Source organism: Ixodes scapularis, unplaced genomic scaffold (genome assembly GCF_016920785.2).
Source record: "Ixodes scapularis isolate PalLabHiFi unplaced genomic scaffold, ASM1692078v2 PGA_scaffold4__175_contigs__length_147842914, whole genome shotgun sequence".
Taxonomy (NCBI): domain Eukaryota; kingdom Metazoa; phylum Arthropoda; class Arachnida; order Ixodida; family Ixodidae; genus Ixodes; species Ixodes scapularis.
Genome location: NW_024609879.1, coordinates 144,191,876 through 144,215,933, shown reverse-complemented (window position 1 = coordinate 144,215,933; position 24,058 = coordinate 144,191,876). Strand labels below are relative to the sequence as shown.

At 47.7% G+C, this 24,058-nt stretch overlaps 1 protein-coding gene and 1 non-coding gene across 2 annotated transcripts in view; both read right to left on the bottom strand.

The window, feature by feature from the left end:
- The window catches only part of LOC115311284, an 81,417-nt gene that overhangs the window by 26,736 nt on the left and 30,623 nt on the right, over positions 1 to 24,058 (bottom strand). Inside the window, exons 10-11 of the mRNA XM_042293732.1 lie at positions 10,444 to 10,542; positions 1,650 to 1,785 (exon numbers count right to left, since the gene is read on the bottom strand). Of these exons, the coding sequence (XP_042149666.1) occupies positions 1,650 to 1,785; positions 10,444 to 10,542 (235 nt within the window). The remainder of the gene's footprint in view (positions 1 to 1,649; positions 1,786 to 10,443; positions 10,543 to 24,058) is intronic.
- Positions 3,220 to 3,301, bottom strand: Trnas-aga. The gene has a single exon. It is a non-coding gene; the product is annotated as a tRNA-Ser (tRNA).

Sequence of the window (24,058 nt, the reverse complement as noted above, 5' to 3'; positions counted from 1 at the left end):
AAAACGCCGTAACTGACCAATTCTTTCGTCAGCCTGACTGAGAAATGTTCCAAACTACCTAGTACGTACGAATTATTTGGGATATTTGCTCTTATGATCAAGCGCAGGGAGAAAATGCACTCACATTTTCCCATAGAAATGCATTACCGGAAGTCCATTTTCGACTGGTTGCTGTCTGCTTCAATTTGCGTCAGCACACTAGCGCCACTTGAACCTCTAGCGTACATTATAATAACTCTATGCCAAGATTAAGTTGAGTACTGACCTGAGAACAACCAGCCTGTCCGAAATGCAACACTTATTTTCTCCTTTTAGTCCCGTTGATTTTCACAATAGGTATCCTACTGTGAAGACAGGGAAACCCTCAAAGCGTAAAGCTAATTTAATAAATAATTTTAATGACTGAACAATCTTGATTCCACTACTGAATATTGAATAGTTGAATGTTCTGATATTTACAGAACCGAATAACTGAGAAGTTTATTCGGTTATTCGAATATCCGGTTATCCGGTTTTCAACTTCGAATAATTCGTTAATTCGAATAACCGGATAACCGGTTATCTTCAAAACCGGTTTCACCTGCTGGCACTACTTTCTATGCGAATGAAACATGCTTGTTTTTAAAGTGTTTTTTGGGGTGCGCAACGGCTTGTAGAACTTGGCACTCGAGCTACCCCTATTGGTTAGACGCTTTTTGGTATTGAAGCTTTAGTTCGTGCCCCAGTGGCGGCAATAACAGTTGTATAAGGGAATTGGAGTCGGATAGATCTTTGGTGCGGAATTGAAGTCATGCCTTTGAAAGGGCTAGTCAGTTACTTCAAACGCCCCCCGAAAAGAAACGCGCGCCCGCATGAGACACTTTTTTTTTTTTGTCTCCAAGTTTCATTTCATTTTATATCGTTTATTTGACTTACGGGAGGCTTTACATAAGAAAAGGGGGGGGGGGGGGGCAAATTGAACTATAAACGGTAAAATAAAAAATGAACGCTAAATTACTCTTCTAACAATACAAACATGATGGTAAATGGGATGAAGAGTGGCAGTGAGTGCCGCGACTGTACGGTGGAGGCGCTGTCGTCGGCTGAGGCTACTTGAACGCGCGCCACGAGGACTCTATCTGGTCGAACGTGTCGCAGCGTTCGCTCTGCCGTGTGTCCTCACCTATTTATGTTACAGCGGCATGCAGTTGTTAGGGCCCGCCCCCACGTAAACGAAGTTACCCCGCGAAATTTGGCGGGAAAATAATGTCATGTGACCTGGCGTCTTCCTGTCTAAACGTATTACGTTTATGCATTCAAGTTATTCGCTAGAGGAAAAAACAATTACGTCACATGACCTATGCACCAAGTCAGTTTAACCGCTAAATTTGGCGTGAAAACACATCCTACGACCTTGTTGCCGTTGTCTAAACGCATCTCGTCGTTTGATCGTCACGCAATTTTATATCGTACACTGCGGTCTGGTCATAGGCAGATCGATGCGTCCCAGCGCCACCCCCTGGATGGCGCCAGTGAGTGAACGCAGTCTTTCGAAGCGGTTTGTAGCGAGCAAACACTCGATGACATTCGTACCCAAATGTGTGACCCATGCCCCTGATGGCAGTCATATATGGAACTGAAAGTGGACAGCAAAAGTAAGGCAGACTTACGAAACAGTGTTCGATCACATTTTCGAAGAAATATATTGATCTACAGAGTTCCGACAAATCGACGATGTCGCCAGGCAAGCTCGTGACTTGGGGAACCTCCTGTCCTCTTGGTCGAAAGCACTCTTGGGGCACGCGGCTTTGAAAAAAGTGAAAGCTGCTTACAACTCCCTGTAACGCCGAATTGGAGCGCAGCTCTTGAGGAGGAGGAGGGAAGGGCACTGGGGGGGGGGGGGGGTCAAACTAACCAGGGGGGGTCACGTGACCCCCGATGCCGATGATGTAATCACTGAGGTCACTGATGACGTCATCATTGACGATGATGCGGGTACCGATGACGTCATTAGTGACGTCACTGATGACTTCACCAGTGATGATGACGATGACGATGCGAATGTCGGTGACGTCATCAGTGACGTCGCTCATGACGTCATCAGTGATGATGACGATGACGATGTGGATGTCGGTAACGTCATCAGTGATGATGACGATGACGATGCGGATGCCGGTGACGTCATCAGTGATGATGACGATGCGGATGCCGGTGACGTCATCAGTGACGATGACGATGACGATGTGGATGCCGGTGACGACATCAGTGACGTCACTGATGACGTCATCAGTGATGATGACGATGGTGATGCGGATGTCGGTAACGTCATCAGTGATGATGACGATGACGATGCGGATGCCGGTGACGTCATCAGTGATGATGACGATGACGATGTGGATGCCGGTGACGTCATCAGTGATGATGACGATGACGATGTGGATGCCGGTGACGTCATCAGTGATGATGACGATGACGATGTGGATGCCGGTGACGTCATCAGTGACGATGACGTCATTGGGGGTCACGCGACATCGGCGGGGGTCACGTGACCTCAGGGGAGTCACGTGACTTCGGGGGGTCACGTGCCCCCCACGAGGTCACGTGACCCCGGTGGGGGGCTCGCGCGGTGCATTATGGGACATTTCCCATGATGCACCGGGGTCACGTGACCTCGGGGGGTCACGTGCCCCCCACGAGGTCACGTGACCCCGGTGAGGGGCTCGCGCGGTGCATTATGGGACATTTCCCATGATGCACCGCGCGGTTACGCCGACGCCGACGGCGACGGCGACGCCGACGGCGACGCCGCTCAAGCCGGAAACGAGCCCCTAAGAGCTGCGCTCTAACAAAGAAAAAAATTAGTGTCAACATAAACGTAAATTCCTGCACACTGAAGCTGACTTGGTAGAAGTGCAATGCCTACTTTTTTTTAAAGCGTTAGGATTAACGCCGGAATTTAGAGAAAACCCGACCCCACTGGGTTTTGAAGAAAACCCGGCGGTGTCTTTCGTTTGTCAGTTGTCGCGTGCGACCCTCCCATTGGTCCGAAGCGTGACTTGAGCAGGTGTGAACCTCTCCCTTTCACCCCTGCGCTGACAAACTGACAGACACCGCCGGGTTTTTGTCAAAAGGAGCCCTTTTATTTTAGGGGCGAAGCTCCTTAGGGTCTAGCCTTGTCCGTCCAGCGTCCGTGCTCACACCGATTGCCATCCCATCTGTCACCTTAAAAAAAAATGTTTGCGCAGTCGACAGGATTCGAACCTGTGCGGGGAGACCCCAATGGATTTCTAGTCCATCGCCTTAACCACTCGGCCACGACTGCGGGACGAGTAGGGGGCTCTGAGATATGGTAGTAACTCAAGAGCTGGGGATGTCATGGATGAAACGAGCAATAAAAAATCAGCACCATCAGCACTACCTATGAACAAGATCAGTATCATCAGCACCCACCAGAGCTTCGCCCCAATCAACATCATTTTTGGCAAAGTCACGCGCAGAGCTGGCATGGAGCCAGGGAGGAGGAGGCGCCGCGCAACACCTGCTAGATAACAGCCGTAGCGCTGAATGAGATGGCTTAATCAGAGGAGGCCGACACTGGACACATAGTGGAAAGGAGTGCCGAGTCAGCGCTCGGCTTCGAGTCAAGGTTGAGCCGAACGTTGACGCAATCGTTGCGTTCAATCTGTGCCCAACGTTGGCCATCTCTGGTAACGGCATCTCATTCAGCACTATGGTTTTGGTGCAAAGGAGGTGTTGCGCCGCGGCGCGGTGAAATGCGGGCGTGCTGAGCTGCCGCTCCGCTGTCGCCGGTTGTTCTTCGCTCTGAGTTTCCGTGGTAGCGCTACATGGGGCTGTGATGTGTGTGTAGTTAAAACGATGGATGCTGTTTATTCCACGAGTGGAATGGATCTGGGTCTCTTACGAGTGATATGGATGACCGTATCCAAAGGCGTCGACGTAATTTGAAATGCAGAGTTCAAAAAAGGGAGGCGAAAAAAATTACAGGAATATCCATCGGAGGATTCATGGGGAATCCGTTAGCGTAACCCTTGGGAAACGCCACAACCGATCCCCTTTGGGAGACGCTAACACTGACCTCGTAACGAGGCGACGAAGAGGCAGCAAAAAGTAGAGGAAGCAAAAGAGAAATCCCTCTCCCAAAAAAGTGAAGGGGTTACCGTAAGCATTTCCCAAACAGGGACGTGTGTGGCGTTTCCCAGTTTCATGAGGACGCATTCCCGAAGAATCCACTAATGGATGTTCCTGTCATTTCTCTCTCTGTCTCTCTCGAGAATCTGTTAAGGGCCGACGACCAGACTCGAGATTCTTTAAGGCAGAAGATCCTCCTCACCCTGGGGGGTTATTGTAAGCATTTCCCAAACAGGGACGTGTGTGGTGTTTCCCAGTTTCATGAGAACGCATTCCCGAAGAATCCACTAATGGATCTTCCTGTCATTTCTCTCTCTGTCTCTCTCTCTCGAGAATCTGTTAAGGGCCGACGACCAGACTCGAGATTCTTTAAGGCAGAAGATCCTCCTCACGCTGGGGGGTTATTGTAAGCATTTCCCAAACAGGGACGTGTGTGGTGTTTCCCAGTTTCATGAGAACGCATTCCCGAAGAATCCACTAATGGATCTTCCTGTCATTTCTCTCTCTGTCTCTCTCTCTCGAGAATCTGTTAAGGGCCGACGACCAGACTCGAGATTCTTTAAGGCAGAAGATCCTCCTCACCCTGGGGGATTATTGTAAGCATTTCCCAAACAGGGACGTGTGTGGTGTTTCCCAGTTCCATGAGAACGCATTCCCGAAGAATCCACTAATGGATCTTCCTGTCATTTCTCTCTCTGTCTCTCTCGAGAATCTGTTAAGGGCCGACAACTAGACTCGAGATTCTTTAAGGCAGAAGATCCTCCTCACCCTGGGGGGTTATTGTAAGCATTTCCCAAACAGGGACGTGTGTGGTGTTTCCCAGTTTCATGAGAACGCATTCCCGAAGAATCCACTAATGGATCTTCCTGTCATTTCTCTCTCTGTCTCTCTTGAGAATCTGTTAAGGGCCGACAACCAGACTCGAGATTCTTTAAGGCAGAAGATCCTCCTCACCCTGGGGGGTTATTGTAAGCATTTCCCAAACAGGGACGTGTGTGGTGTTTCCCAGTTTCATGAGAACGCATTCCCGAAGAATCCACTAATGGATGTTCCTGTCATTTCTCTCTCTGTCTCTCTCGAGAATCTGTTAAGGGCCGACAACCAGACTCGAGATTCTTTAAGGCAGAAGATCCTCCTCACCCTGGGGGGTTATTGTAAGCATTTCCCAAACAGGGACGTGTGTGGTGTTTCCCAGTTTCATGAGAACGCATTCCCGAAGAATCCACTAATGGATCTTCCTGTCATTTCTCTCTCTGTCTCTCTCGAGAATCTGTTAAGGGCCGACAACCAGACTCGAGATTCTTTAAGGCAGAAGATCCTCCTCACCCTGGGGGGTTATTGTAAGCATTTCCCGAACAGGGACGTGTGTGGTGTTTCCCAGTTTCATGAGGACGCATTCCCGAAGAATCCACTAATGGATCTTCCTGTCATTTCTCTCTCTGTCTCTCTCGAGAATCTGTTAAGGGCCGACAACCAGACTCGAGATTCTTTAAGACAGAAGATCCTCCTCACCCTGGGGGGTTATTGTAAGCATTTCCCAAACAGGGACGTGTGTGGTGTTTCCCAGTTTCATGAGGACGCATTCCCGAAGAATCCACTAATGGATCTTCCTGTCATTTCTCTCTCTGTCTCTCTCGAGAATCTGTTAAGGGCCGACAACCAGACTCGAGATTCTTTAAGGCAGAAGATCCTCCTCACCCTGGGGGGTTATTGTAAGCATTTCCCAAACAGGGACGTGTGTGGTGTTTCCCAGTTTCATGAGGACGCATTCCCGAAGAATCCACTAATGGATCTCCCTGTCATTTCTCTCTCTGTCTCTCTCGAGAATCTGTTAAGGGCCGACAACCAGACTCGAGATTCTTTAAAGCAGAAGATCCTCCTCAACCTCGGGGAGGAGGAAACAGGCAACGGTGGACGAGGAGAAGGGGGAAAGGGGGAAGCGGGAGAAAAGTGGAAAGCGCGAACTGGCCGTCCGTCTTTAACCAAAAACGATCAAGGAGTATATACACTGAAAGAACTGCATGTTCAGTTCAAGAATTTTTCCTTTAATGGTTGTATTTTGAATTGAGCCAGAATTCAGATAACTCGAATAAAGTATGACCACTTTCTGAGGTCGAGTTTAAGAGGAAGGGTAGCGGATCCTTCGTTTGCCAACGCAGTTTATCAGACTGCATTCATTCGCAATGGAATTCGTATCCTTGTTGGCAGTTCCCTTGCGCTGATGATTATATGTGTGCAATAAGAAAATCAAGCATTTGGTCTGTAGAAACATGATGGAAAACTCTCTCGGCTCAAGTTAGCATTTACAAAATGTGCCCGCTTCTCTCTTAATATATATATATATATCTATCTCTATATATATATATAGATAGATAGATAGATAGATAGATAGATAGATAGATAGATAGTCCGAGAAAAAGAAACAACGCGCTGACGTGCGCTCTGTATCCACTAGAAGGTATAGACGTTTTACACACGCTCAGGATTACAGCCGCCATTGCCGACCTTCTCTTTTCTTACGAGATACCGAGCCACTAAAGCAGGCGTTGACGAGCCTCCACAAAGGCCAATGCTGGGAGAAGGACACAAAAGAATCCAAGATGGCAATAACCTGTCCTGCTACGGTAATACTGAAGGGAGGTCAACGGAATAAGAGGAAACAAAAACTGAAGGTCGGTTATGGCGGCGCCCATACACAGCTGCTGCAAAAGCGTCTATACTGCGCTTTTGTAAAAATTTACATGACTTTTCAAAGGCAGCTACTACCATATACACAAGGTTTTCAAAAAAATCGTAGGCGAATGAGGGCGAGCAAACAGAAAACGAGTCTTCCAGCACGCAGCCGCCCGGCTTCCGCTACGCTTCACCCGGCTGACTTCACCCAGGCCCAAGATGGCCGATTCGGAACTTCCGGTGGTCGCATTTCCAAAGCGGGAAAGACCGCATGAGGACACAACATGGCGCTCTGCTTCACACAAACTACAGCTGTGTGGTTTTTGTGGGCAAATGCATGGGGGCTCCACGCGAGGTTAGTTTGTATTATCAAAAAAAGATTTTGTTTCGTAAGCATCAAATATTTTTAGTAGATAATAGTGAAGACTTTTCTATCGTCTCGGTGCCACATAGGGATTCATAAAATCCCGCAATCAAGGTTAACAACCGGCTTTGCCTTGTTAGAAGACGATACGGCGGCTTCGTGGGTCCAATGGTCCTTCTGACAGAGCACGCGACTGCGCAGAATTAAGTTATAGGGACGAGTGACTAGACTTCTACTCGACACTCGAGGTGCGCGAACTGACGGACGCTGGCACGTAGAGGCTTCCGCAATAGAGAGTTTTAGTAGATCGTTCCCATGACTCCGATAACGATATCCCGATACTCCGCCACCGCCTCCCTTGAGCATGCATAGTATCGTTATCGGGGCTATCGGGGGTATCGGAACGATCTACTAAAACTCTCTATTGTCTGAGAAGGGAGAAAACACTACGAAGCAGAATTCCCGGACAAGGTGAAGTATAGGGTGTTTGAAATACCGAGGCTGGATCCAAGATGGGCCGTAAAAATCGGCGCCAACGGCGGGTGCTCACGGGTGCGCGCTCTTAGGGCACAGCAGAGCCATGGTGTCGTCTACGCACAAAATCTTTACGAGGCGGCCGCCGCTCTTGCCACTCCAACTTTCTAGAACACTGTACTTCCAAGGGCCGCTCACTTTAGTGCCGCGCCGCCATTTGCTTCCAAGTTCCGCTCGAGACACGAACCCCGTGCACTGGCGCATTTCACCATAGCCTCCTCTTTTGGCGACGTGCGCGGTCGAAAGCGTCTCTGCTTTCCACGATTGGCCGAATGCTGGCTATGGCGTCGGCAAAGGATTTCTCATCGATGGAAATAAGAGGAATGGAAGCACTTCACTTTTGACGGTGTTGGCAGTGTTGCTTTGAGAGCGCTATGACTTCAGGCTTCCACCATGCCCATTACAAACACCATCGAACTTGTTGTTCGCAAGGTAATGACGTCACGAGAGGGAACCACGGGAGGGCGCCGCCAAAACATCTCGCCGCTAATCCTGACAAATCCTGGCAGATCGCCGTGACGCGGCCGCCGAAACTGAAAAGGTAGAGCAGCAGACAAGAGTCATGTAATGGGCGCCCCGCTGCGGCGAGGCGCCGAAACACACTAGTCCCGAGCGATGGAATGGCCGCTCGTGCTTCACGCGTTCCCCGGGCTACCGTTTCTTTTCTCGTCGGGTTTGAAACCCATGTTTCGGGTCCTCGCCACTGCAAAAGCTGTGCGCTGAATACCAGACTCCCCGAGAAATTCTCTGTGCTACCAGATCCTCGCGCTCCAAATCTGCGACCGGGCACTCTATGGCTCCGTCTATGGCAGGCTGTTGTAGTATAGAGGAGGCTATGATTTGACGCTGCTTGCAAGAAAACGCGAGCACAACGAGGTTCTTTAGGTGATTAGCGTCCCTAGAGCCACCAGTGGCAACGCCTCTATGGACAACGAGGGATCGTTTCAGAATGGCGCTCTTTCTGCGCAAACGTTTACGCAAACGTTATGCTTACTATAAGAAAAAGATAAATAAAAAACGTAAAATCCCTTCTCTACTCAGGCAATGTCCATTCAACGTTCCACCGCTTCTGTCCACACGCGGGCTAGAGTAAGGAGCGCCACCAAGCGGCCGCACGCACGAAAAGGCGTGATGCCCTGCAAGAAGTCTCTCAACTGACTTGGATCTAGTAACGTCCGCCGCACTGACACCCCGTTGTGTCGATGCGTGCGCACGACTATCCGAGCAGGCGAACTTGGACGTCGTATAGCTAGACATCGGAAAGTCCGTAGGGGATCCGAAGAACGCGAATTTCAGTCACGGCGTGCAGACGAGGCTCGTCGTATAATAGACAAGGTAAGGATGAGGCACCCAAGAGGAATAGAAAGCGGAATCAAAGGGCAACTCCGCTCAATTCCGAAGATTTCGGGATAATGAGTGATTTCGAATGAAAAAGCCCTAGTAAGAGGTACTACGTCGTTTATTTCGCGAAAAATGGGATATATATATTTTAAATCTAATTTTAAACACGAGCGGAAATCGAAACCGAAACTTCGGCTCCGTCCGGCAACATTGGCCTCGGGCCGCCAAGTACATGGCCATCACGTGGTACGAGATGTCACGTGATCCTCGGCCCAACGACGGGCGGGATGGGGGCGGGCGTGCGGCAGGCGCGAGTGTCGTCTGCACCGCACTCTTGGCCACGTTTTGGTGTCTACGGCATTCGACGACGTCTGCACAACTGCGGCATAAGTCTTCGACTCTGCGCACGTGGTGTCCATAGTGTGGACGAAACTCCGAGAGGCAATAATCACAAACGGTGAAACGACGACGGTGGTTGTGACGCGGAAGACTGCGGTAACGGCGGGACCGCGGCGGGCGCTTGGTCTGCTCCCAAGAAGCTCGCTGCACGTGGACACCGCTGAGCGCCGAGAGGAAACGTTGCCAACGTCATGCGCTACGCTCGATTGGAGAAGTAAAAACAAGCAAAAGGGGGCCATGATGATGACGTTTAGCTCAATGTTGGCTCCGCCCATGCCGTAGCCTTGACTGCGCTGTTGGTTGCGCCTGAATTCGCCCGCTCGAGTCAGCCGATTTCGGCAACTTGGCGAGTTGCGAAGTTTGCCGGACCGTTTAAGAAACATTTAGACAGAATTGCGTCGTAAGATTTGACGAGTGGTCTCCTTAGGCGATACTGAAGAGGACTGCATTGTTTTTTCAAAACCAAAAATGAAGCGGAGTTGCCCTTTAAGGTTCTCGTGGAAATCTTCAGAATCGTGCCTAGGAAACAGTTCAGAAACGACAACGGCGCCACAGTGATAGCGATTTACGCGAGCTCCGAGTTGCTGTGGCTGCGGCACAGGTTATGCGGTAGCGTAAGTGCACTCGAATTTTAATGGAACATTTTATATCGGTAAAGGTCGAGGCCTAGTTCCATATACTTTGTAGGGATCATGCTATGCGTCGCTAGAAAGCGCGGAAAAATTTTTAAATGTTAACTTTGCCGAGTTTTTTTTAATATATATATTTTTATTTAGAAACAATAAAAAGCAGGCTGGAAAATGTCCATCCCGGGTATTCCAAAAATGTAATTAACTTGTAAATAGATAAAAAAATAAACAAAAACGTTGGAGCTTTTTTTATATATTGTTCGACTACTCTGCTAAGAGGAAGGGACTGATTGAGTCATGTTTGCATGACCCCCGTTTTATTTTTATGCACCCGTAAAACAAAATAGGCAATATAATTACAAAATAATGCCTTACGCAAGCGAAGCGTTGAGCATATCCAAACCGCATTGGGGTAGTACGGTTCTATTTTCTGCGCATTTCTTAAGCACATCCTCCTCCAAATCCACGGCCATTCTGAAAAGATCAAAAAGAGAATTTTAATTCATAAATCTTCATAGAACTCGGAAATAAATAATGAACGTGTTTTAGCACCGTCTCTGAAAATTCCCTCAAAATGAAAGACCTTTTTGAATTCTCTGTAACGCCGAATTAGAGCGCAGCTCTTGAGGAGGAGGAGGAGAGAATATGAAGGGGAGGGTAGGCCCCTTCTCCGCCTTCGTATCCTCCCCTCCTCCTCTCCTGCTCCCCTCCGATTTAGCGGTAACATTCCCCGCTAAATTCAGCTGCGAAATTTTATAGAGATATTTTTCCGCTAAATTTAGCGGGAAATTTAGCGACCATTTCTAGCTAAATGGGAGGCGAGCAGGAGAGGAGGAGGGGTATACCCTCCTCTCATCCTCCTCCTTCCCCTCATCCTCCTCAAGAGCTGCGCTCTAATTTTGCGTTACATGGGATTGTAAACATCTTTCATTTTTTTAACATTGCCGTTACTTTTCGTTTGTATGCAGATTCTTTCTTTAATAACTTTAAATTCTTTTTTAAAAAATGTTTAAAATCACAAAAAAAATGTTTTCACTTCTTTTTTTTACCAAAGCTCGTATACTTTTACACAGAAAAAAAATATATCATACACTGTGTGTATAGCTTGTTTACAGAGAATCTCAGAATACTGTTGCGGTATTATTGCTTCCATGGTAATGCACTTTTGGCGCTTAGGACGACGGCTTTGCCACTGCAGAATATTGTCACCGTACAACAACGAAACAAAAATTTTATTAATTAAAATAAATATTCTAGCGAGAAATACTGATTTCTAAAAAAAATCTAGCACGAGGCGAAAGAAAATCATACGTTAGACAAGTTCTTTTTTTTTTAACTGAGAAAGTGGAAACTATCGGGAAGAACTGCTAAATACTTGCAAGAAGCTACATATGGATGAAGGAAACGTTTGTCAAAGGTATGCGTTCTGGTTTACATGAGCCGGGGATCGCATCTGCTCATACCAGGCACGTAGCCAGGGTTTTGTTTCGGGGGGAAGGGGGGGAGGGGCGGGGGGGGGGTGCCCATGACAAAATGCTGTTTGAGGGGGAGGGGGGAGAGGAGGTCCCAAAAAAATGGGAGATTTCGGGGGGCCCGGGCCCCATGCCCCCCCCCCCCCCCCCCCCAGCTACGTGCGTGGCTCATACATTAGAGAGTTTTAGTATACCGTTTTCATCTTCCGCTCCGCTCTGAGGGTGCCAAACTGCGCATGCGCGGCCCGCTTCGCCGGAATGGAAAGCGGAGGTCCAAAAACGCGTTTTAGTAGAGCGTTTTTCTTCAGCGTAAGAGCGTTTTGAGCGGGTTCGACAAATTTGTTTGCGTAGCCCCACAAGTGGACGTTTATAGTACTAATAAGACAAAAAAAAACCTAAGCGTTAACACCAAAAGAGTAAAAGGGAGCGTGATTGTAGAGGTAGTAAAAACGAAGGCGACACTATTGAGCACAAAAGAGTAGGCACACACCTGAAGAAATATTAAGCTATAAAATATAAATATAATCGTTCCACGTTGTGTGCGAGTGAAGCCGAAGGTATAAGCATGAGCATGTTGCTCTAAACAGTGCTTGGACTGCACGAGCGCGCGTGCTTATCAAGGACGCTGAAAGGCCGGCACTCGCTCTTGTAGCTTCAGCTCCACTCGAATTAAAACTGAAACATATTTACTTATTCGAAGTAGAAAAATAAGAGAAAAGGACGAAGTTTGCGCATTGGGAGTACATCCTTTTGCGTAGTACGAGTACAGTGTTGCTCAAGGCTAGCAAGGCAACTGCACGATGAATCCCCGCTGTTCTCAAGGAAGGAGACTTCTACTAACGAGATTAAGATGGCGAGACATCGAATCTATGATTCGTATCCCTCGTGCCATCAAGCGCCGAAGCTTCCTTTCCGAACGCGGTTTGCTGGATATTTCCAACGTAGAAAAGAAACCCTTTAGGAAGCTATCCTGCTTAAAGAAGGACCTGGCTGTTCTGCGTGCGGGCCTCCAAATACCAGCACCCGACAGATCGGCGCAGGGTGTTGCCAATCTGGCGAGACGCTTTGCATGGTTCTTCCTCGACTGGCCTATCCCAACCGTCTGTTCGTACTTGAATGAGCGTTTGGACGGAACTTGTCGGTGTTCTTCAGTTCTGTGAACCTCATCGTGGGTCACATCAACGAGAGGTTCGGCCACCTGCTCGCTGACATGAACAAACATAGGTGGTTGACCCTGGCGAAACTAGAGCTGTGCTCACAGGTGAGGCCCTGCATGGTTTGTAGAAATTTCGCGTTTCTATTGTTTCTAGCACAGCTGCTCTGTCTGGTGAAAAGTTAATTTTTTCTATACGCCAAAGGTGTACATGGGCAGTGTCAGGAGAAGTCACGACGAGCGCGTTCGTAATCTATGAGTATTAGTAGGCCACTTTTATGAGCCCTCTTTGCTCTACTTTACGCTCTGCGAGAAGCATCGTCCCCACCGCGCATGCGTGGCCCGCTCTGAGTTGGAGCGTAAAGTTAGCGCAGTGAGCGTGCGCTCCGCTTCACAAGTTGTAGAGCGGACTGCCCTCAGCGTCCTTAGCGTGATCGCATAGATCTCAAGATGGCTGCACTTACTCAATACGCGTCGATGTTTTTGACCGTGACCTCAGCTTGAAAGAGGTCGAATCAAGAAGTAAAGCGTACGCCCCGCGCGTAAAAAGTAAACCATTCGATTTGAGTTCTATGTAACACAAAACAGCATAATCAAACGAAGTGAACGAGTATCACTTTGCAACCAGCACGGCGTCGGTAAAGTCGTCGCGTTTTGTGGACGGCCTATGGCTATGCATAGAGCCACTAAATAAGCTGCGCTTAGAGTATCGGCACTCCGTTCCCCGACATTGTTGTGGGCGCTGCCATTTTGGCTCGTATGCAGAACAGACGCAACGGCCGATCGTCAAGATTCAAAAGTGCGACTTCCTCGGCATTAGATTCGGTGTTAGGAAGGTCATGTAATATTGCTTTGCTCTGTCGCGAACGGTTTAAACACTTGTGGAAAGCGGAAAAGCATTTCCTGTGATTTCAGATAAAGCTTCAGATAACTGGCAACCTTGATTTTAAGACACAATATGGCCAAGTGTCGTTACTCTGAAGCGTAGCTTATTTAGTGGCACTAGCTATGCAGTCAGATGTACGGGTGCGCGTGCTTGAACGACGATTATATCTGTGCATGCGCCCTCCTGTCGAAAATGCCACTGAAAGCTGACCACGAGCATAGCACTCGCAAGCTGCACCAAAGAAACCATTCCTCCCAGCTTTATTTATTCACACTCGCTCGCAACTTTTGAATTGTTTAACTTTCCTCAAGAAATGTTTGCGTTGGATTTCCTTGGTAGATTTAGAAAATAATAGAAACTTGGATGCAGCCTTTTTAAAAGTGCAACCCATGGTGCCGCTAGTCTTCGAGGCCGCCTTATTTTGGCCAAGTGTCTAGGGGGCAAGAGAGCTACGTCATTGTTTGTCGCGGATGCGAGTCTAAATGTATTAGACACGAATGCTGCGTCAATACTGAATATGAAATGGGTTCTAGTCACAAGTCTCGCACTAAAAGCGATGCCCAAAATATGGCGGCCGAATATGTTACCCGGTGGTGTTTTGAAAAGAGTTACCAATAACGGTCAAAAGAATATTTCACGTCAATTTTTTGTCGGGTGAAAACCAGACAGGCATAAACAATGCAAAATTGAGCAAACACAACCCTTGACTTCTAAGCAATAGTGGTAGATTAGAACAGTTTTCAGAAGTTTCGTTTTGAATTCCGGCGTAGCGGGCCTCGCATGCACAGTTTGACGGCCTCAAACCTTAGCAGAATTAAGAGACAACTATATATATATATATATTAATTTACGATACCCAGTTTTTTACAACCCTAATGGAAATACGCTTTATCTTAGAGGAGTAACAAGTCCCATATCACATGTTTTGGTAGTGTTTAAATACTGCCGTGTTGTAAGAGTGTTTTTCTTTGTCTTTTTTATTAGGCCGTCAAGGACAAGGGAACGTCAAGGACAAGGGTTTTGTTGACCGCACAGCATGCCCATATGCCGTCCATCAAAAAAATTAGAAGAAGACCACAAGAGGGTGCTCGTCGTGAAGCACCAGGCAGTGATGTGCGCAGACGGCATAATTTGACGGCTGGACGAAACCTACAAAGACCATGGTCATTTTTTTTGTTTGTTTAATATTAGAATGCATAAAATTATCACAGTAAATTATGTTCAAGCTTTTGTACTGAGCGAAATACCTGTCCAACTGGGTTGAAAGGCCTCTAGAAATATTTTAATAAAAAACGTTTACTAACGACTCCCATTTTACTTCTCAGATGTGCGTGTGAATATTGCATCTAACCAATTTACAGTGTTACTGCTGAATTCAGCATTGTAAGAGTAGACTATGTTGGGTGGCCTTCTATTGCAAGAAAAGACCGTAGCACAAGTGAGGCAGAAACTGGGCAGGAGCTTAAGCTGAAAAACGCACTTTCATAAACACACAAAAGAAATAAAAAGAAGTGTATAGTGAAGCAAAATAGTTTCATGTCACCCCCCAAGGCAGATGCATACACTGCGCTCCACTGTTAATACCGACTGCTTTAGTCTTTGGTCTTTAACCTTTAATTTTTGGCTCTGGAGAGCTGCTGCACCGCGGAAAGCAGCAGCCCGTACCACCGAGGCCCGCGGTGCCGCGTCTAGGGAACATGGTAATGTGATGAGTATATACGTGCAAGATAACGACGACATGGGCTGTTGGTATTGGGGAGGGTGGCAGTCCGATCCGCAGAAATCCAGACTTCGTGGAGGCGGGTTGGGCGGGTGAGCAGGAAGCTATGAAGATCTTGCACGCCGTTCGATCAGTGCATGAAGGAGCACCAGGAACATAATGGCGCTATTGCTCACTGGGGTTCACTGGGGTCAAAGAATCATGCTCCAAGGAGGTAGTCCAGCCGAAGTAGAAGCTGCCGCCTCCCAGGAACCGAGGCCCAGGGCTCAGATTGAGACACCGCCGTCGCCCGGTGTGTCATCCTCTCAACGTCGTCGTCGTCATCTCGTATAGAAAAATCGAGCCCGCTGGCTTAGACAAGGCAGCACCTGTTCTCACCGTTCAGGGGCCGTAAAAGGATTGCGGCCAGCGATTTCTCGAAGCAGCCAGAGGTTCTTGACTACCGTGAAACGTTTTCTGGGGGACGCCTTTTCAAACAAAGTCTGCGCAGCTTCTTAGTGCGGCGAGGTTCATAAGGGTCAAGCGCGCTCCCAAGCATGATTTCAAATAGCGAGCACCCACCTTTCCAGAAAAGCACCATCTAGTGAACCTTCACTGAGAGTGGGACGTACTTCTCAAAATGGCGACGATAGCGGAGCTGACGCTCCACGCTCAAATCCCAGAGCGGGTCGCGCATGCGCGATGGCGACTCCGCTTTCCATAGAGCGGAGCGGGAAACCGAAAACGGTCTACTAAAACTCTCTATTATATCATAGCCTCCTCTACACTCCCAAAGCCTGGCAGTTCGGTGACGGATCCATAAAGCGCCCGGTCGCAGATTGGGAGCGCGAGGATCTGGTCGCACAGAGAATTTCTCGGGGAGTCTGGTATCCAGCGAACAGCTTTTGCAGCGGCAAGGACCCGAAACGTGGTTTTTAAACCCGACGAGAAAAGAAGTGGTAGCCCGAGGGTCGCGAGAAGCGCGAGTGGACATTCCATCGCTCGGGACAAGTGTGTTTCGGCGTCTCGCCGCAGCGGGGCGCCCGTTACATGGCTCTTGTCTGCCGCTCTACCTTTTCACGATCGGCGGCCGCGTGACGTGGCGATCTGCTAGGCTTTGTCAGTATAGAGTAGGCTATGATTATACAAACGACAGTCTGCATACAGATTTAAACGCCAGTCACCGCGAGATCCGTGCTTCGAATGCCGCATGACAATGAGTTCATGGAAAAAACTTGGCATGCGGTATTCGAACTCGTGTCTCGTGTTTGCAGACTGTACGACGTATGTGTGACGCTGGCTTTAGGACACACAAAATGTACTAAAGCGACAATAGACCGCTTTGAAAAGTCACGTGCTCATTGTTCAAAGGTCTCAAACACTGCACAATGGTGGAAGAACCGACCACGCAACCGACACAGCAGAATGCGAGGTTCTAAAACTATATAGGCTAGAAATGAGGTTTCATTAGTAGAAGGTTCCAACAGCCGTACTGTCTTGTGCGTCCGCCCGTTGTGCAGAACCCCACGTCTTCCAGCAGAGGGCACCTTTTCCAAGTTGGTCTTAGACGGATCTCACCGAGCGTTCCACGCATGCGTGACGCCGCCATAATTGTAGTTTCCAGGACGCAGGCGACAGTGCAGGAAGCAGCTCGTTTCGTCTCGTGCTCCGCTCGTGCCGACTCGCAGCCCCTAGTTGTCGCGCGTGCAGAAAGACTACAGTTCCCAGGATGCACGCCGGGGGCGTAGCGAAGCTGGCTGGTGAGATCGGTCTATTTGGGCCAGTTGGTTCACGATCACGTAGGTAAGCGCCAAAAAAACCCAGGGACTGAAGTAGACAGACAGGGGTCCGTTTACTTTATTGTCCCTGTGTTTTTGGGAGCTTACCTACGTGATCACACAGAATGGTTCTGAAACTTTTGATCCGAAGGTGCTTCGGGCCCAAATGACTTTTTATACTCCGTTTCACCTGAACGCATTACCAACGCTACAAGAGAACGTGGGAAGCGCGAGAGAAATCCGCGTAAGAACAATCCGATTCGACGTGCGAACCGTCGGAAGGATGGATGGATCCTAACGGCTAACGGCTGTACCCTTTATATCGGGCGGTAGCTTGCGCCACCTAGCACAGTTGTAATCCATTAAATTCTACCTAGATAATTTTCACAGCCTTCCACTCTCCCCTTTGTTCTTAAAATGCACTTATCAACCATTCTTCTATTCCTGTCTGCGGGAATGCAAGGAAGGTCCGATATGACAGGTTGCCAACTTGTCAGATATTCGCGGCACGAACCTCCGACCGCCGGTGCCGATGCCAATGTTGTCTCGTGACTGTCGGCCCGATCGGGAGGTATAGGTGCTATGCGGCCCGGGGAAGGGGATGTAAGCGAGACGGTCACAAGAGTCGTCGTCGTGAGGGCAACGGACGCCATGGAGTCTTCCCACGCGCACAAAACGAGCTTCTGATTTGGCGCATCCGTAGTAAGCCGGCCTTCTGGGACTGATGGAGACCGTCAAGACCCGAATATACTCGGTTTCACCTTACGATAGACAGCAGCGGACTCTTCTAGCCATTCCAAAGCCGTGTTAGTGTCATGTGACCCTGGGGAGAGACGCAGCAATGCGTGGGGTGCGTAGTCACGCAATTTGTACGCAGTGATCTTTTTGCTGGGATGACTAAAAAAAGTAACCTTACGTGAAATCGTCACACATGCAGATTTTGATCGTATATAATAAACATATTTTGTGTGTTTTATAGGAGCAGTACAACGAATTTTTTTACTTTGGCCGATTCACTGCCGGAATTAATGTGTCCCCGATAGCCGCATTTGCTTGCGCTCGCTACTCATTACTAACAAAAAATGAAACAAATTTGAGGTCAAAGTGCCTCTCAATTCTCACGTCGTATTTGGAGTGGCGTACTCTGGGGGCCACCATGTTTCCCGTTGGGTTCTCTCTTGAGAAACCTCAGCCGCTCCCTCCGCGAATTGCTATTTTTATAGGATTAGCATCGTCGAAGGTCGCGGCGAGTGATCGACACCAAAGGCGGTTCGCCACGGTGCTGACGGCGGCTGTAGCAGCGGAGGAGGACATGTTTTATTGCTCATGCGCGTGTTTCGGCAAATAATGTGTTTTTCTTTTCCTTTGCCATCCCGCAGCGGAATAGCAGTTTTTCGGGGCAATGTGACGCGTTTTTCGTCACTCAGTGCCGACATAAACAATATAAAGAAATACCGAGGACACCTAAGCCCTTCGTATGAGTTGTGAATGCGAAAGCATCAGTGTCGTTCTTCTGCTCGCATAGTTCGTCTGCGGTGTGCTGCCGTGGACGGCTACATTTCCCTACTCCCGAGGTTGCTGCCGTCAACGATATAGATGCCTCAGGCGCCGCCATTTTCCTCGGCGACGAGAGGAGCAGAAGCGGCCGCAGCCCCCCATCCTCTCCGCCAACCCCTGACACGAGAGCGGCGGCCGAGCACGCGCTCTCCTGAAGCGTCCGCCAATGGCTATCATTGGCGGACGTAATATCGCTCAAGCAATAAAAAAAAAAAAAAAAATTTGCGTTTTTTGTTTTGTTTTTTGCTTCTTTTTTTTTAGCGGGGGGAGGGGGGGGATTACAGACGTTGCTGGCTCCACTCGATGGCCGAGTCAACAACGTCTGTAACCGCAAAAAATACAAACTGCAAATTCTTTCGTCATGAAAGTCGTTGCGCTGCCACTTGTGGGGTTTGCGGCCCACCACCGGGCAAAAGAACTCGCGCTCCGCGCCCGGTGCGCAACGTGCGCGCGAGACACGCTCCAGGCTCGGGGCTCGGCAGGCCGTTGGCTGCCATCAGAAAGGAAAGGTGCGTTCTTCTGAGATCTGCCTCGTTGGTCCTTCTTGCGGGTGAGCAGTAGCACCGAACCCTACACACTTCAAAGTCAGAAAAACCACGAAGGGCGATGAAAGGAATAATTTTTTTTTTTTTCTGTCTAGGCTAGATGGCTCAAACTACCGCCCGTTATAAATACAGCCATTAGCATTTAGCCATCCATCCGGTAGAGGGATAAACGGAACTGGGCGGAGCAGTACCGAATGACTCGTCGAAAGCATGTGTCTCGAGAGAGAGAGATATTTGTTGAAGCATGGAGAGGTAAGCCGGAGTCTGTGCTTTCTCTGGCTGGCTACTCCGTGGGGAAGGGTAGAGGGGAATGAAGACGATTAGAAGAAGAGTAAGTCACGCGCACATAAACACAACACACACACGCACACACTCAAAGTTCATCGATCAGTCCGGTGTCTTCGACATACTTCTTGTTCTACCATGGGCCTAGGATATTTTTCCATTGAATGGTCTGGGGTCCAGCTGGTGAAGTATTCTTTTCATGCATTCGCGTTGTGTTTGGTACTTAGCGCACGCGGACAATGTATGCTCTACATCGTCTTTGCAGTTGCATGTGGTGCACGTTGGAGTGTCACTTCGGCCAAGAAGAAAATTATAGCTGCCAGTGTAAGCCACTCCGAGTGGTAGCCTGTGGTACAAAGTTTCGAGTTTTCTAGGTAGGGTATCTGGTAGTTGCGTTGTCGATTCTGGGTCCACTAAATGTAATTTGCTATTTTGATGAACTGATGAAGACCACGACTGCATAATCATAGTGTTAATTACTTTCTTTATGGAGCATTTTATGTCGTATTTGGTGAATGGAACTTTTTGAAGCTTTCTGAGTTTGTGTCCGTTTTTAGCAGCCCTGTCAGCTTGTTCATTTCCGCAGATGCTGCTGTGACCTGGAATCCACTGCAGTATTATGTGATGTCCTATGTCAGCGGCTTTAGCGTATACTTGTCCCACCTGTAATTGGAGAGCATTATTGCTGCTCGATATCCCAAATATCATTAGGCTTTTAAGAGCCGCAATGGAGTCCGTTCGGATGACCCATTTTTGTATATTCGCTGATTTTGAAATATAAGTAATCGCCAACAGAATACCATGTAGTTCTGCTGTTGTAGATGCTGTTCGGTGGGATAGCCGTGCGGTCTCAAGTACATTATTCTGGGGAATTACGAAGGCAAAGGAAGATGATGTTTTGGTTGTGGATCCATCAGTATATACAAATACATGATCTTTGTATACAGCAGATACGTGAAGCATAGTTTGTTGAAATCGAACGGGTATCGCTGTGTCCTTGATTGCCCCCATTCCAGGTATCTCGATATTAATTTTCATAGAGGGCATAATCCAATACGGTGGCGGAGTTTCTCCACTGTGCTTTGTCACCGAAGAAATTTCTTTATGCCACTTTTGTATTTCTTGCCCAAATGTGGAACGCGGCCTTTTTCTGACAATGTTTCGCATATGGTGTCTCTTATGCTGAGTAATGTGGCGTAGATGTACTCGTAAAGATTCTTGCGTTTTCATAGTGTTGACAGATACTGTTTTCGTTTCAGCCAGCGTATCACAAGTAGACGTGCCTCTAGGAAGCCCGGAGCAGACTTTAAGTGCATTCGTCTGCGCTGTTTGCAGGTTTTTGATGGTAGTTTTGCTAGCACCATGAAGCATCGGTGCACTATATCTGAGAATTCCGTCTACAAGAGAGCGTTCTAGGGCAAGCATTGCGGAGCACGAGCATCCCCAAGCAGTGCCAGCTAGGCACCGTAATACTGCGATGACTGCGTCAATCTTTTTTTCTTATTCGGTTTGCCTCGGGCGCCCATCTGAGATTTCGATCAACGATAACCCCAAGATATTTGTAAGATTTTACATATGACAGAGGATGTCCAGCTAATAAAATAGGGTATCCTCGCATTGATTTTTTAGTGAATGCCATTGCCGTTGTTTTTTCTGACGACAAAGTGAGTCCCAGTTTTGATAATTGTTGGCTAATCAGGTGCAAAGCTTTCTGAAGCCTACGTGGTGGTACGTTTCGGTGAACGCTAGTGGACCACAGGCAGATATCGTCAGCATAAAATGTGGCCATGACATTTGCAGGAATGACATCTGCTACCGATATTAATGCAAGGTTGAAAAGGGTCGGACTAAGTACCCCACCTTGCGGAACGCCTCTTGATACCGTGTATTTACTTGTGCAGTTATTGTGTGTTTTCATAAAAATTGACCTATCACTTACGTAGTTTTGTATCCAGCGGAGCATTTTCCCTAAGATTTCAATCTTTTTAAAGCGGTAAGAATGGCATCGTGTTCAATGTTGTCAAAAGCTTGTTTCATGTCAAGGAAGACTGCAACTGTGATTTTGGTTGTTGCGTGGTTCTCTTCTATAAAACTAACTAGATTAAGTATGCTATCACTTGTAGATCTTCCTGAGCGAAATCCACTCATTGCCTCCGGAAGTATATCGTACGTTTCAAGATACCAATTTAGTCTTCCTTGTATATTTTTTCTAACGTTTTTCCAATACAACTTGTCAATGCGATTGGACGGAAAGAACTATAAGCAGTTGGTGGCTTCCCTAGTTTTAGCAAAGGTACAATTTCAGCTTCTTTCCACGGTTTTGGAAAGTTTCCTGTCTCCCATGATCTATTCAGAAGCTCTAAAAGTCTCATTAAGGAATTTGTATTAAGATGGGCTAGTGCCATATACGTTACACCATCCGTTCCTGGTGATGACTTCTTATTCATTGATGCTAAAGCTATTTTCAGCTCTGAGAGTGTTAAGGGTGTATCCAATCTCGAGTCTTTTGGCGCAACTAAGGTGTCATTCTGCGTGCTTTGGGCATTACGGCGAAGGCATTGTTGCTTTTCTGCTATCATCTTACAAAACTCTTCAGCTGCTTCTAACTCTGAGCATTTCTTTTTTAGAGACAATGCTCGAAAAGGATGTAATTGCTCTGGTGTTTTTCTCAGCCCCCGTACAACTCGATATACTTGTGATATGGGACTTCGAGGGTCTGATCTTTCACAGTAGCTCATCCATCTGCGTTTAGCCAACACGTTCAAATGACGTCTTACGTGACGCTGTGCTTTACGTGCCTCACGGAGGTCGTTGGTACTGTGAGTTCGTCTTGGCCGTCGTTCCGCTCTTCTCCGTATTGCTCTTAACCTTTCATATTCCGCATCGAGTTCTGTTTTTCCAGCGGGCATACTAAACGATCTAATAGATTTGTTTAAAGCAGAAGCAATAGTTGGACCGATAGCTTCATCCTCCGTTGCAGCCGTTATGGCATTTTTCGGAACAAAATGAAATGCTTCCCAGTTCGTTTTTCTTATTTTAGTCCGCGATTTACGTGCTCCGAAACCACTTACAGATATCATAATCGGTAAATGATCGCTTCCCCATGTGTCGAGGGCTGGCTGCCAGGTGCATTTTTGTATAAAGTCTTTCGACACAAAGGTCAAATCCAAACAACTGCTTACTTTTGTTCCCCTGAAAAACGTGGGTCTTCCATCATTGATGTTGACGAGATCGAACTTAATGGCAACCTCAAGAAGTTCACGTCCCCTACGAGTGTTTTGTAGGCTACCCAGAGTTCATGATGAGCATTAAAATCCCCTAACAAGCAGCATGGCTTTGGTACTGCTAGCAGGATGTTTTCTAACCTTTTAACATCAAATGTTTCGTTGGGAGGTATGTAGGCAGAGATGAAAGTTATTGAGCTCGTTCCATTTCTGACAGTTGCAGACACATATTCGTTTTCGTCATGTGGGCAAATATCCTCTTCAACGTAAGTTAAATCATTTCTGATGGCTAGTAAAGTTCTGCTGTTTCCAGTGTGCTTTTTTTAGTAAAATATTTGGTATCCCGAGATCCTGAAGCGGTCTCGAACGCCATGTTCCGATATAGCTAATACGGGACAAGAATTAGTTCTAAGGTATTGACGAATGTCTGATGCTTTTGACTGAAGGCCTCGTGCATTCCATTGTAAAACAGAAACAGTTGCTGATTAAAATATATCGAAGAGTGGGAAATATCAAGTTAAGTATTTGTACGATGCCTTGCATTACTGGTGAAGTGAACTGACTCAGAAAGTTTGTGATAACCTTGATTACTGTTCTAAATATCATTTTCCAATCAAGCGCAGCTGAATCGTCTGGCTTTGAAGTTTCATTTCGCTCTTGGCTTTGAGGCCTTCTTTCGGGCTTAGTTAGGGAAGGCTCTGTATGCGGGTTTGTAATATTTTTGTATGTTGCCTTCAGGGCATCTACGTAGTTATACTTGCTTGTCTCAGTTGACGGGTTTTCATCATCTACTAGGACCGATGGCCCCGAGCGGTGTTTGGATTTCATATCGTTCACTGTTTCTTCTGGTTGCGGTTTGAGAGTTTCTCTCTCTTTGCCGAAGTTATCTTTCGCAAGGTCTGCTTTTGGGGGCTCTTTTTGTTTGCTGTTCGCTGTTGCCGTAGTAGCAAGGTTCTCACGTTGATGTGGTACTTTTTGTGGGTGGTTTTGAGGCAGTGAATCGGTGTGGCGCCCGTGCTACCAAGTACATGACTTGGTGGCACGGGCGAACCAAATGTTATACGCGCAGTGTGTGACGTTCCCAGACGTCGTATTTGTGCAACCGTTGCGTTGCACTTGAGTTGCTCTCGAAGCTGTGGCATCGTGATGTCTGGGTCAATGTCATGAACGACTCCAACTGAAGTGTTCTTGTTTTTGTGGCTCATATACGTAGACCGGTATTCCAAGAAGCTCTGTCAGTGTCAGTAGTGTTGACGTGGTGTGCAGATTTCGTGTATCCACTGCGATCAGGTTTAGTTTCTTGTTTATCTTGATCTCTAGGATGCAGGAAGGGGCGATGTTTTCGAAAAAAGATGTCAAGCGAATGCTGTTCATGTTTCCCAGCTGCTTTG